At 44.1% G+C, this 13,147-nt stretch overlaps 1 protein-coding gene across 1 annotated transcript in view; it reads left to right on the top strand.

Annotated features, from left to right (window-relative positions):
- Window positions 1-11,339, top strand: part of LOC135188096 (delphilin-like) — a 74,953-nt gene extending 63,614 nt beyond the window's left edge. Inside the window, exons 15-19 of the mRNA XM_064167321.1 lie at window positions 110-239; window positions 367-399; window positions 2,669-2,772; window positions 6,996-7,079; window positions 10,462-11,339. Coding sequence (XP_064023391.1) covers window positions 110-239; window positions 367-399; window positions 2,669-2,772; window positions 6,996-7,079; window positions 10,462-10,566 — 456 coding nt within the window. The 3' untranslated portion in view covers window positions 10,567-11,339. The remainder of the gene's footprint in view (window positions 1-109; window positions 240-366; window positions 400-2,668; window positions 2,773-6,995; window positions 7,080-10,461) is intronic.
- Window positions 11,340-13,147: the final 1,808 nt, after the last annotated feature.

The raw sequence follows: 13,147 nt of genomic DNA, 5'->3' as shown, positions 1-13,147 counted from the left end.
TTCTGTTCTTGTCAAATTTACCTGGGAGCTATCAACATCCCTGCTGTTCCTTTTGTCAAAAAAAGTATAACAGCTCAGTCTGTCATTTATTGCTCTGTTCTATTTGCAGTTACCTCTGCTGAGGGGTAAAGAGAGGGCATTCACCTTGCTTCATGCCCTTGTGGAACAGATCTTCTTACATGAGCCTGATCTGGCCAAATTTTCTCAGGAGTTGACAGAATTTGAAGCTGTTCCTGATGGTAAGAGGAGGGAGGGGAAAAAATAATCAACAAACAGAAAATGAAGTCCTTCAACTTCTGTGGAAACTCCTGCCCTCACAATAGGAATGATACTTATTAGGATGTTTTTCTCTCTCTCCATTTCCAGCTTCCATGAAGGGCCTCTGTGCTGAAGTTGATGGTATGTAAATGTAGTTTCTAAATTCAAGAAAGATTTCCATACTTTGTGCAGTCACTTGGAGCAGGTTTTCATTGCACTTCTGTAGTTTGTAAGAGAGAGGTAAAGGTTCAAAACATCGAGGTAAAATGTTGCTATGGTGATACTTAACTTTCTGTGTTACTGTTAAGAATTTGAAACAAAAGAAATATTAAAGTGTGTCCAGGTGGCTTAGATATAGAAAAAAATATGCTGCCCATGGTAAATAGAGGTTATAATAAACTACAAATGTTAAGTGATACAAGTGCTGTGTCAAAGCCATGGCTGTAGCAGGGTCTTCCAGGGCAGGCAATGCAGCAGCAGAACACTTCTAGCAGTTCAGTCCTGAAGTTCAAGAATTCCTCTGAACCCACCTGGTCTCTTTGCTTAGAATGGAGTCCAATGATATGAAGTCAACAGGAGGAAACAGTGAGGGTGTTCAAAATGTCAGATAGATTGTGGGAGACATTTACAACTTACCATTGAACAGTATCATAGGGTGACCAGTAGTGAATTCAATGGATTTTAAATTGAACCCTTTGAGAGCTGACAGAGTGTATGAAAATGAATGATCTGATGTTTATAAAAATCTGCCTCTTGAGAAGGTGGCATGAGTGTTGGCTGTGACTACAGACCAAAATAACCTCTTTCAGCCTTTGATAACATACCTGAATGATAGTCACTCCTGGCTTTCAGTTTGAAAAGCCCTTGTGTCTCTTCTGCTGGGCTTTAGGAGTGAGGCAGGCATATAGCTTGAGGCCACTAAAGTGTGATTTTTATTCTCTTCCAAGAAAGTCTAATCAACTTTTTAGGAGACACAAGTAACTAAAGATAACACTGTTTACCCGCAGTCACTTGTGGTGTTTCAGGATGCTGTTGTTAGCAATTCAAAATCACTAAATATGTTGAAGACAGTTTTTTGGAATGCTTGGGTAAAGCAGTACAATGGACATGGCACCCAAAGTTGCTGGGAGACATCAAAGGGGGTGGCTCACAGAAACCAGAGGAGATTGACTGGCCTCTGCTCTCCAGGGATTCTGGATGGGCTCACTGTAGTCACTTTTGCCTTCTGAGTCCCGTTCACCAGGGCACAGAGGGAAAGAAGTGGACCAAATGCCACTGAACCAGCCTTCCTCACCACGTGGTTCAAAGTACACCTTTTTTAGGGGCTCATACATGAGCAGAAGGAGAGGAAGATACTGGGCTGCAGCCTGGGTCAGTTCAGGGCCAAGTTGCATTCTTTTTTTTTCTCCCACTTCATGCCACCAGAGCTCCCAGGACAGCAGTCCAATGTAGTGCTTGCTGCCAACTGACAAGATTTCTTACTGTTGCATAGATTGTTTCTGTTCTTTCATCTTTAAAGGAACCCTGAAGTTTCTACACAAAAACGTAGATTTGAAGAATGTTACTTTCATTGCTAATCCCAATGCTCAAAGCTAGGGAAGGTCAGATTTATGGCTGCTGCATACCTGTACTGTCAACCTCCTCATTCTTCTGCAGTTGCTGTGATGTGATCACACACTAATTTTTTCCATGAGACCCTTGCCTCTTTCAGGATGCCTATGTCAAAAATTAATACTCCTAATGAATGTATTATGGACCCAACATTCTTCTACATTTTCCATATGTTCCAAATTAGACATAGAATCATAGAATCAACGAGGTAGGAAGAGACCTCCAAGATCATCCAGTCCAACCTAGCACCCAGCCCTAGCCAGTCAACCAGATCATGACACTAAGTGCCTCATCCAGGCTTTTCTTCAACACCTCCAGGGATGGTGACTCCACCACCTCCCTGGGCAGCCCATTCCAATGCCAATCACTCTCTCTGGCAAGAACTTCCTCCTAACATCTAGCCTAGACTTCCCCTGGCACCACTTGAGACTGTGTCCCCTTGTTCTGTTGCTGGGTGCCTGGGAGAAGAGACCAACTCCACCTGGCTACAGCCTCCATTCAGGTAGTTGTAGACAGCAATGAAGTCACCCCTGAGCCTCCTCTTCTCCAGGCTAAACAACCCCAGCTCCCTCAGCCTCTCCTCACAGGGTTTGTGCTCCAGGCCCCTCACCAGCTTTGTTGCCCTTCTCTGGACACGTTCCAGCACCTCAACATCTCTCTTGAATTGAGGGGCCCAGAACTGGACACAGCACTCAATGTGTGTCCTGACCAGTGCTGAGTACAGGGGCAGAATAAGCTGGAGTCCTTTGGACACGACTGCGCACCAGTGAAATTTCTCATTTTCTTTCTCTTTTGTTAGTTTTAAAAAGAGAGCTGGAAAATGTTATTCAGTGCAGGAGGCTTATTAAACCGAAGCCAGCCAAGGCAACACCCCAGGAATCACAGTTCTGCAAGGAACTAAAGGTAACTTTCTCACCACCTTACTCCGGGCCGTTGGTAAAAGACGTGTAACCTCTGTAATTTGCACTGAGACCTTCCTTATTGTCGTGGGGTTTTTTTAAAGAGCTGACAGAGTGAAGCTCTCAAATGAATTGGAGAGAGAAACAGAATTATATTTAGAGAGAGAGAGACAGAAATCACAGAAGCAGATACAACATCTGCCGGTGGTGCACCTGGGTAAAGTGCCTCTTTGTTCACCAGTATGGTTGGATGGTCGCAGCCTGCTTTATTCCCGTGGTGCAGAGCTTACAGGCATTATCACAGTATCACAGTATCATCAGGGTTGGAAGAGACCTCACAGATCATCAAGTCCAACCCTTTACCATAGAGCTCAAGTCTAGACCATGGCACCAAGTGCCACGTCCAACCTTGCCTTGAAGTGCCCCAGGGACGGCGACTCCACCACCTCCCCAGGCAGCCCATTCCAGTGCCCAATGACTCTCTCAGTGAAGAACTTTCTCCTCACCTCCAGCCTAAATCTCCCCTGGCGCAGCCTGAGGCTGTGTCCTCTCGTTCTGGTGCTGGCCACCTGAGAGAAGAGAGCAACCTCCTCCTGGCCACAACCACCCCTCAGGTAGTTGTAGACAGCAATAAGGTCTCCCCTGAGCCTCCTCTTCTCCAGGCTAAACAATCCCAGCTCCCTCAGCCTCTCCTCGTAGGGCTGTGCTCAAGGCCTCTCCCCAGCCTCGTCGCCCTTCTCTGGACATGCTCAAGCATCTCAATGTCCCTCCTAAACTGGGGGGCCCAGAACTGAACACAGCACTCAAGGTGTGGTCTAACCAGTGCAGAGTACAGGGGCAGAATGACCTCCCTGCTCCTGCTGACCACACCATTCCTGATGCAGGCCAGGATGCCACTGGCTCTCTTGGCCACCTGGGAACACTGCTGGCTCATTCTAGCAAGAGGCATGCTCCACTGAGACGGGTTACAGTCAGAGGGTACAGGGTTACACATACGGCATGGAGAGGTCAGTATGCCATAACAACCTGAGGGTCAGCCTCTGGGGCTGGCTAACTGCCCGCCTGCAGCTGCCACTCCACCCCCTGCAGCTGCGTGTGGGGGGAACTACCCAGCGCCTGGTATCTTAACTCCCAAGATGGACTCAAGGATGCTCCCAGCACGGGTTGCTCTTGTTTATCATTTTGTGTCCTCTGCTAGCAAGAATCTCTCCAACAAACATCCATGGCCACCCCCTTGAATTTCCCCCAACCCAAAACAAAATCTATAAACCTCAGTGTTCCAATCCTCCCTCTCCCACGCCTCTGCCATGGGCCTGAACACAAGCCTCTGGCGGCCCCAAACCAGGTCTGCTCCTCACATCTTTGTCCAGCAAAGGAGGCCCCAAACCAGGCCTGCTCCTCAATCTTTGTTCCAGCAAAGGAGGCCCCAAACCAGGTCTGCTCCTCACATCTTTGTTCCAGCAAAGGAGGCCCCAAACCAGGTCTGCTCCTCACATCTTTGTTCCAGCAAAGGAGGCCCCAAACCAGGCCTTCTCCTCACATCTTTGTTCCAGCAAAGGAGGCCCCAAACCAGGCCTGCTCCTCAATCTTTGTTCCAGCAAAGGAGGCCCCAAACCAGGTCTGCTCCTCACATCTTTGTTCCAGCAAAGGAGGCCCCAAACCAGGTCTGCTCCTCACATCTTTGTTCCAGCAAAGGAGGCCCCAAACCAGGCCTTCTCCTCACATCTTTGTTCCAGCAAAGGAGGCCCCAAACCAGGACTGCTCCTCAATCTTTGTTCCAGCAAAGGAGGCCCCAAACCAGGTCTGCTCCTCACATCTTTGTTCCAGCAAAGGAGGCCCCAAACCAGGTCTGCTCCTCACATCTTTGTTCCAGCAAAGGAGGCCCCAAACCAGGTCTGCTCCTCACATCTTTGTTCCAGCAAAGGAGGCCCCAAACCAGGACTGCTCCTCAATCTTTGTTCCAGCAAAGGAGGCCCCAAACCAGGTCTGCTCCTCACATCTTTGTTCCAGCAAAGGAGGCCCCAAACCAGGTCTGCTCCTCACATCTTTGTTCCAGCAAAGGAGGCCCCAAACCAGGCCTTCTCCTCACATCTTTGTTCCAGCAAAGGAGGCCCCAAACCAGGCCTGCTCCTCACATCTTTGTTCCAGCAAAGGAGGCCCCAAACCAGGCCTGCTCCTCACATCTTTGTTCCAGCAAAGGAGGCCCCAAACCAGGCCTGCTCCTCACATCTTTGTTCCAGCAAAGGAGGCCCCAAACCAGGCCTGCTCCTCAATCTTTGTTCCAGTAAAGGAGGCCCCAAACCAGGCCTGCTCCTCACATCTTTGTTCCAGCAAAGGAGGCCCCAAACCAGGCCTGCTCCTCACATCTTTGTTCCGATAAAGGAGGCCTCAAACCAGGCCTGCTCCTCACATCTTTGTCCAGCAAAGGAGGCCCCAAACCAGGCCTGCTCCTCACATCTTTGTTCCAGTAAAGGAGGCCCCAAACCAGGCCTGCTCCTCACATCTTTGTTCCAGTAAAGGAGGCCCCAAACCAGGTCTGCTCCTCACATCTTTGTCCAGCAAAGGAGGCCCCAAACCAGGCCTGCTCCTCACATCTTTGTTCTGGTAAAGGAGGCCCCAAACCAGGCCTGCTCCTCACATCTTTGTTCTGGTAAAGGAGGCCCCAAACCAGGCCTGCTCCTCAATCTTTGTTCCGATAAAAGTGGCTCCTGCCCAGCAGAGGGCTGCAGGAGGAGAGGAGGGCAAGCTGGCCTCGCGGTGAGTTTGTGAGGAGATAGCAGGATTATGGGCTTGAATAACAACTTTCTAGTCCCTAGAGGAGTTTTAACCCTCTTGTCCCCAACCTGGGACACCTGCCAGGGCAGTCATGAGCACCTGAGGAGAAGTGGCCTTTTGTTCCCGTCTAACAGCAGTGTCTCCTACTCCAAGATACAGCATGGGAAGGGATCTTCAGAGCTTCTTCATCTCCTGCGTTTGCTTTCCAAGGCAAACGGGCTGGCGTGGATGAGGAGCAGGTAGCTCCATGCTTGCCCATCCTGGGAATATCAGCACTTTTAGAGCACGTATCACTCTGTAAGAATTTGTTTCACCCTCAAACAGAAGGGAAAGTAGCATAATGCATAAAATGTAAATAGCTTGGGTTGGAAAAGACCTTTAAGGTCATAGAGTCCAACCATTAACTCAGCGCTGCCAGGTCATCACTGAACCACATCTACGTGGTTTTAAATTCCACCTGAGCTGGGGACTACAGCACTGTGCTGTGCAGCCTCTTCTGGGACCTGACAGTACTTTTAGTGAAGACATTTTTCCTACTGTCCAACCCAAGCCTCCCCTGGCACAACTCGAGGTCTTTTTCTGTCATTCATTACTTGAGACAAAGTCCATTCCAGACACATTGTCCAAGGGCATGCCTGAATTCTGAGTATAGGTTGATCTAAGATGATTCTGCCCATGCTAGTGGCAGAGCAAGGTACATTGAGGAGACACTAGACGGGTGGCTGAGCAGGCTGTAGGGAGCCCAGTTCTGGGGAGGACTCAGCAAAGCCAAACACAGAGCTAAGCAGCTGAGGTACATAGAGGTTAATTAACAATTAAGAGCACCTTTGCACTAATTGTGAGCAAGGTTACTTCCAGCAATGGCATTCAGCACTATGGATAAGTTTGCTTCTGCTGTCTGAGATATTTTCAAGCTGTGCTTCACTAGGTGGGATTGGCATTGGCTCAGCCATTGCCTTGTGCCTGGGATCAGCTCAATGGTGTGCTTCTGCAAGCCGGCAAAAATGTGTGTTACAAAACCCCATGAGGCAGGCATTTTATTTCAGAAGTTAAGTTTCTAAGGCCCTACTTCTGCCTCCTTAAGAACTAGCACCTGGGAGTGTTTGCTTCATATGTGGAAGCACTGTGTGAAATGTGGATGGAAACTAGGACCTTACAATGCTTATCTAGTTCTGCCAATGTTAATAGATTGTGCTAGTTTGAAGGTAGTTATTGGTTGATAAAAAAAAAACCCCAACCAAAACTCTGACATTAATGTTTTGTCTTTTTTTTGTCTTTGATGTCTTAATATTTGCAAGGAAATGTGTGCTTGATGTATGCTTATCTTTTGTGATATGTGAAATTTTTGTGACATGAATATTTTGACTTGAATGATCTTTGTTTCGCTGCTGTTTCGTTCCTGCTTTAATACTGTACTGCTATACCAAATTAAGAAGTTTTATTCTATCACAGGATTTAATTCAGAAATATGAAGAGGATCTATCCCAGCTGTCAAAGAGATGTGAGGAAATGAAGAAGCTTTATAGCAACATACTGGTACATATCATGTTAAAATGCAGTGAAAATCAATCTGTTTCTGGTTTCTTTTTCTTTTTAATGGAGGGGGGAAAAAAGATGTGCAAGATATTTCCATGCTTGCACATGCTTCATAGTTACACTACCCACAGAAATGGAAAGAAAATCTATCTAAGAGTGATGAGATGCTTTGAATGAAATTCTGGATTTATTTTCTCTTGAGGTCTTGTAGCTCGTTTTTTTAGAAGATCTGTGGCCCAAATACCAACAGTAAATGCAGATGCTTATCAGCTCTATAAATTCAATGATTTTGACTGCTGAGTGTTTTCTACATGTCAGACAAATCTGCATGTTTTCTAATTCCTACCAGCAATTGCGTCTTTGGTAGGCAGCCACAAATCTCTTACCTGGGCTGAGGGCTTTTTCTGGTGACAAACTTGAAGCCCAGGGCATTTATTTAGCTGCTGCTGTTAGAGGGAGACCAAGATGGAGATGTTAGTAGTAGCATGGATCTAGAAATGAACAAAGCATAAAGAAAGCTCCGTGGGCAGAAGGTTTCTGATAAAGAAACTGTTCTTGTTGCAATTGCATTCACCCATACTTGGACCACAAAACCATCTAACTTTCTCAATCATTTTCCCCCCTGAACAGAATCAACCCATCTAGGTCCAATACACTAGAAAATGTCTTTTGGGTCAGAAGGTCACACCAGAAGGAAGGATAAAAGCTCCACACTGCACTTGTTAACCACAGTGTGCAGATTCCTCACGTGGTACAACTTTGTTGCAGTGTGACAGAAATTCAGGAGGTCTGTGCTGTGGTGACAGCAGTCTTTGGTAGAATAGTCACACTAGGAGTTTTTAATGAAAGGGACAGACAGGCTGAAATGCAGTGTTCATCTCTGAAACCAGAATAACTTCCTGGTCCTGGGATTAGGACATGGCTTCAAGTGGTGGTCCTGCTGTTTTGTGTCGTTTTGTTTTTCTCCCTTATGAGGGTGAAGGATGAGAAGTAGAATTTTATCACAGGCATGTGTTACAGAAGACACACAGCCAGGAATAATTTTGGGGCTCTGTCTGAACAGACATTGAAGATTAGAGAGTTTGGCCCAGGAAATTTTATTAGTAGTGTTTTACTAAAAGCAGTCTTGTAGCAATATTCAAAGGTTTCTTCATGTCTCTTGCAGCCTTTCACAAATGGGAAAACCACCTCAGTGTAAGGTAGCAAGCCAAAGTTGTATGTAACATACAGACGAAGAACTCTGAGCCTAGCTTTCGAAAAGGTCTGAAGGACTGGGATAAGGCAAGAGAGGGGGGAGAAAAAAAGAAGCAAAAAAAGGGAAAAGCAGTGCAAATGACAGAATTAGCAGGTGAAAACTATTCACCAGATAATTAGCAGGTGAAAACTATTCACCGGATTTAAAAGTGGGGAGGTTTGTGCTGTAAAATCTTTAGGTAGATGCTAATTGCAAGAAGCAGGGAAGAACCTGACCCTATTTTACCTTAAAATGACCTTTAGAAGGAGTTAATGTTGTGTGGCCAGTCCTACTTGCAGACCTGTGTAGTGCGCAGTGAGTTTCTCTCCAGCTGTGCCTTCAGTCAGGAGGCACTACCCATGTGATGCTGTGCTGCAGGCACACGTGTGAGGATCTTTGCTTCTCTTTCCTGTATCAGAACCTCTCATCTGAAACTTTCATTTGAATCTGAAGAGGACTTCATTTTACACGTATCTGGAAGTTTCCTCAAGTCTTAATCCAGCTGCATTTTGCTCTCCCTTCCTCATTATTCTCTGAATTAGACATTTAACATGTGTCTCTCCCTTAGAATGGATTTTTCTCCTCTGTGCCATGTTATTGCTAGGCAGTTCTTAGTGTGAACAGTGAAACAGCAAAAATGGAAAGCAGATATAAGATAGGAGGAGAAAGCAGATATAAGATAGAGACTGGGCTACGTCATGAGGAAGGACTAGTCCAGTTTACCTGGGGAAATATCTGGTCTGGAATTGTGTTGTAGGTAGCCATGGAAATCATGCTGCACTTTATATTCTGCTTATGAAGTCAATAATGACCTTGGCGTGTGACACTTCTATAGAATGAACAATAAACTGGGGAAAGCTGCCTGTGGTATAGCTGTGGGCTATCAACTTTTCACAGATGGTCATTAGCTCCAGGAAATGCATCTCTCATGACTGCTTAGCTGATGGTACACCATGGGTGAGTGGCGAGGCGTGCCAAAGATCAAGGGCTTGGAGCACCCAGGAGGTGCAATTAGGAACCCAAGAGGCAAAAGTACTAATCAGTGTCATTGGTTAATGTTAATATTTCTGTGACCAGATTATATGAGTGGTCTCTATTGCTACCCACATGTTTAGGTAATGGCAGATACCTGCCCTAACTTTTCTGGATATTGCACTTGCAACATGAAATACTGAAATACAACTTCATTGCTGTTCATCCTTAGGAGAGCTCTATCAGCCACTTACAGAGTAGCTCTCAATTACAGCCAGGATAAGAACTTGTGGCAATACAAGACGCCTTTTAAAACTCTTTGAAGAAGCCTTTGGAGCATGTTCTCTAGATTTGTTCTGCTCAATTAGAAAGCTGTTGAAGGCAGAATTATGCTCTTTAACTCATTGATCCCATTAAGAAGGAACCTTTGAAAACTATGACAAACCTCTTGAATTAAACCTTAACAACAGACATAACGTTCTGCTAGAACTGCAGAATGTTTGTGGAAGTGATTTTAGTTAACTCAGAAATTGCTCTCCTAGTACTGAATTCTCTTGTCTTACAGCAGAGCAGAAATGATGCCATGATTGTTCACTTCTTTCTGAAAAAAACTTTCCATCTGCTCACCTTTTTCCGGTGAAGGAAAGATCATAGGGAAAGGTGGCTCTTTGATAAATTACTCTGTCTCCCCAAAATGCCTCCTTCCCTGTTAATATTTTTGCCTGTTTGTAATGCAAAAATAACAGAAAAGGAAAACTTTTTTTGGCTTGAACACTGTGCCACCATACCTGCAGTGGAATATAAATCATTTCTCTACTGTGCACATTTTATTTTTATGAACAGGTTCATCTAACACACCTCAGAGACAGAATGCTTCATGATTTACTGTTTTTTCTCCTCTTCAATTGTAGCTACAGTCCAGCCAGAGAGACTGGGTTGTACAGGTTACTGAGCTAACTCAATAATAGCTCCTGGGGCCACTTTTACTTGGGATATTGGACACTTAGCTTGCTGGAAATTTTAGCCAGCTCCAAATGTTCTAATTATTATCATTACTGCTATTATTCTTAATAATGAAAGTATTCAACTTGTCTTTCAATATCATTAAGACCTGAGACGTGGTTTAGATTACTTGGCTATACTAATGTCAAATTTTCTTCTCATTCAAATTTACAGGTAAAATTTGGGGAGCCACAAGACCTAGACTCTCAGGAACTGTTTGGATGGATATCTTCATTCATTAGTGAGTTTAGGAAGACCTGTGCTGAAGTCATGCCATAAGGACAACACAAACCTTGTAAAGAGGTGAGGGAAAGAGAAGTTGAGGAAGCAATGTTTAATTGGTTTGAAGGTTTCTTGAGTAATAAGAAGCACATAGACAGTATGTATTCTGTAGGACAATCTACCTTGAATTTAAGAGATATTCAATGCCTAATACATTATCTGTAAGTGATATTTGCCCTGTAGGATCACAGATCACTTACAAGCCTCTCCCTTCTCTTCTTCTGATGTGTTTTGTACCTTGAGATGCCTGTGTATTTAGAAAGGAGACACTTTTGACATTTTATAATTTCTCTGTTGAATCTTTCCCATTCATACCCAATCTTCTGACTGAATTTTAACTCTTACTTTCAGTTGATAAGTTCCTCTATGGTGACCAAATATTTTTTCTATAATTTTCTAAATAATACTTTAAAAGTTTTACAGTGACATGAAGAGCTCTTATCCACAGAGGACAATATTTAGCAAAAGTTCCTCTTTGTCTTCCTGCTATGAAGACATTGCAGGCTTATTATGCAATGGAGAAAGTGGCTGGCTAGCTTTATTTTGTTTTGTTTTCTTTTCTCTCAAAGTAGTACAATAAAATAGTGCTTTTAGTTGTTAAGCCATGCATTCAGGTAAAATGCTATAGAACCTGATTAATAAGTGAAATTTGCATTGGCAGGAAGAGAAAAATATCATAGATGCCTCATGATAAATTTTTATTTTGCTTCTAAGTAATGGATGCTGGAAGTAATTAACCATGGCTTTCAAAAGAGAAAATTCTTCCATTACATTTGTTGGCTTTTACTTTTAATTCAAATAATTATCTAGAGCTCAAAAATATGAGAAGAAAAGGAGGCCTATAAATGCAAAGACAAAATGGATGTGTTTAACATTGAAAGCAGAAGGTAATTCCAAAAGGTCACTGATAAAATTTGGCACTTTCTCTACTGGTTTTGCAAACAGTGTTGTTTGAAGAAAAAGCACATTACCTGGCTTATTTGGGTCTGGCTGCCCAGGTCTCACAGTCTTTGGCTTTGACAGAAATGCTGAACACTCTCCTGGCCTCAATGCTAATAGGAGTTAAGGTGAACCACCTGTAAGCCATAGATGCACTTGCACCTGAAAATAATCACAACCCTCTCTCACCTGACCTATATATCTCTACATCCAGCATTTCATTTACTGTCCTAGACCAGGACTGAACATACAGGTATTTGGAGAAAGGTCCACTGAAGTGTCCAGGCTTCCTCCAGCTAGGTGTGGCAGTCCTCAGAGTTTTAGTGCTGGTCATGTCAGACAGTAAAGGACAATCTTGGATACTGTATGGAAAGTAGAGATAAAAGAAGCCCAAGATTTTGTTCTTGCTCTCAGTACTTTAAAGGACATTACAGACTGCAGCTACTGGGAGCTTACAGCTTCTGATCTGCCATAACTGGCAGCAGACCCCTATGAAAATGTGGAAAAATGTTCCTGCAGCTAATGTGTCCATCACAAGGCAAAGGCTTAATTTCATATCAGCCTTGATAAGTCTGCTGAAGGAAGGGAATGCAGCTGAACTCCTGACCTCCATGTGGACTACTGTTTGGAAGCCAAATCTGCTCCAAGAGGGCAGATCCACATAACTGCTTCAAACAATGAGCAGGGATCAGCCATGAATCCCGATGGGCCTTGTTCCTTAACTTCTCTTCCTTAAATCCACCCCTCGTCATTGAACCTTGTTCCTTAACTACTCTGCCTTAAATCCACTCCTCATCTTAGAGGACATCTAAAAAGATCTTTGAGGAAGAGACTCAACAGAATATATCTGCAGCATGCTTAATAAGATCTTCCATAGATAAGACCTACTTATCACATACAGAAATGGTCTTGCACGAGGTAGAAGATGCTGGGACTAGAGCTCTGCATTGCAGCACAAAGAAATACCCTCTGGGTCCCCTTGGCTTTATACCAATGGTGTTGCTGCTGTCTGTAAGCTTTTACATGCCTGTGCTAAGAAACTGCATCATTTTAGCTTCTCAACAGTCTTGTCAGGAGTATGTTTCCAGTAAAGAGCATGCAGTTATTCTTCTCAGAGGCAAAAGGAATCAAATAAAAAACAAATAGCAAAGTTAGTACCCCTGATACTTCTCTTCTAGATTTTTTTCCCGAAGGTTTAATTTAAGAGAGAATATGTTTGCTATATTTGTCTCAAGTCAGCATCAGGGCTATGACACATGATTGACCCTAAAGTCAGTGACATCTGCAGATCAGGAGCTAGAGCTTACATCACTCACTTTTGATGGAAAGAGGAAAATTAAATTCCTTTCTAATTTCTTGCATCTCTATACCACACTGCCCTATAGAGTACATTGTAAACAACACTTGTAGGTTTTGATGTGTGTTGTTACTGCTCCAAAATCTGAACCGTCTTCATTTATATGTGAATCATGTAAGAAAATCCTGAATACAAGTGCCATTTCCATGGTATCAAGATCCCTTCATCCCTGAACAGCATTCGTGAATGTCATGATAAATTTCATGTTTTTCCACCATTACCTTAGCTCAGGAGTCCTGGGAAGTCTCTTTTTAACTAAATGGTTTTCTCTCTCTCTTTTCA

Source organism: Pogoniulus pusillus, chromosome 29, assembly GCF_015220805.1.
Source record: "Pogoniulus pusillus isolate bPogPus1 chromosome 29, bPogPus1.pri, whole genome shotgun sequence".
NCBI classification, from domain to species: Eukaryota; Metazoa; Chordata; class Aves; order Piciformes; family Lybiidae; genus Pogoniulus; species Pogoniulus pusillus.
Note: the sequence above shows the minus strand (reverse complement) of the source record. Positions and strands in the feature narration are given on the sequence as shown.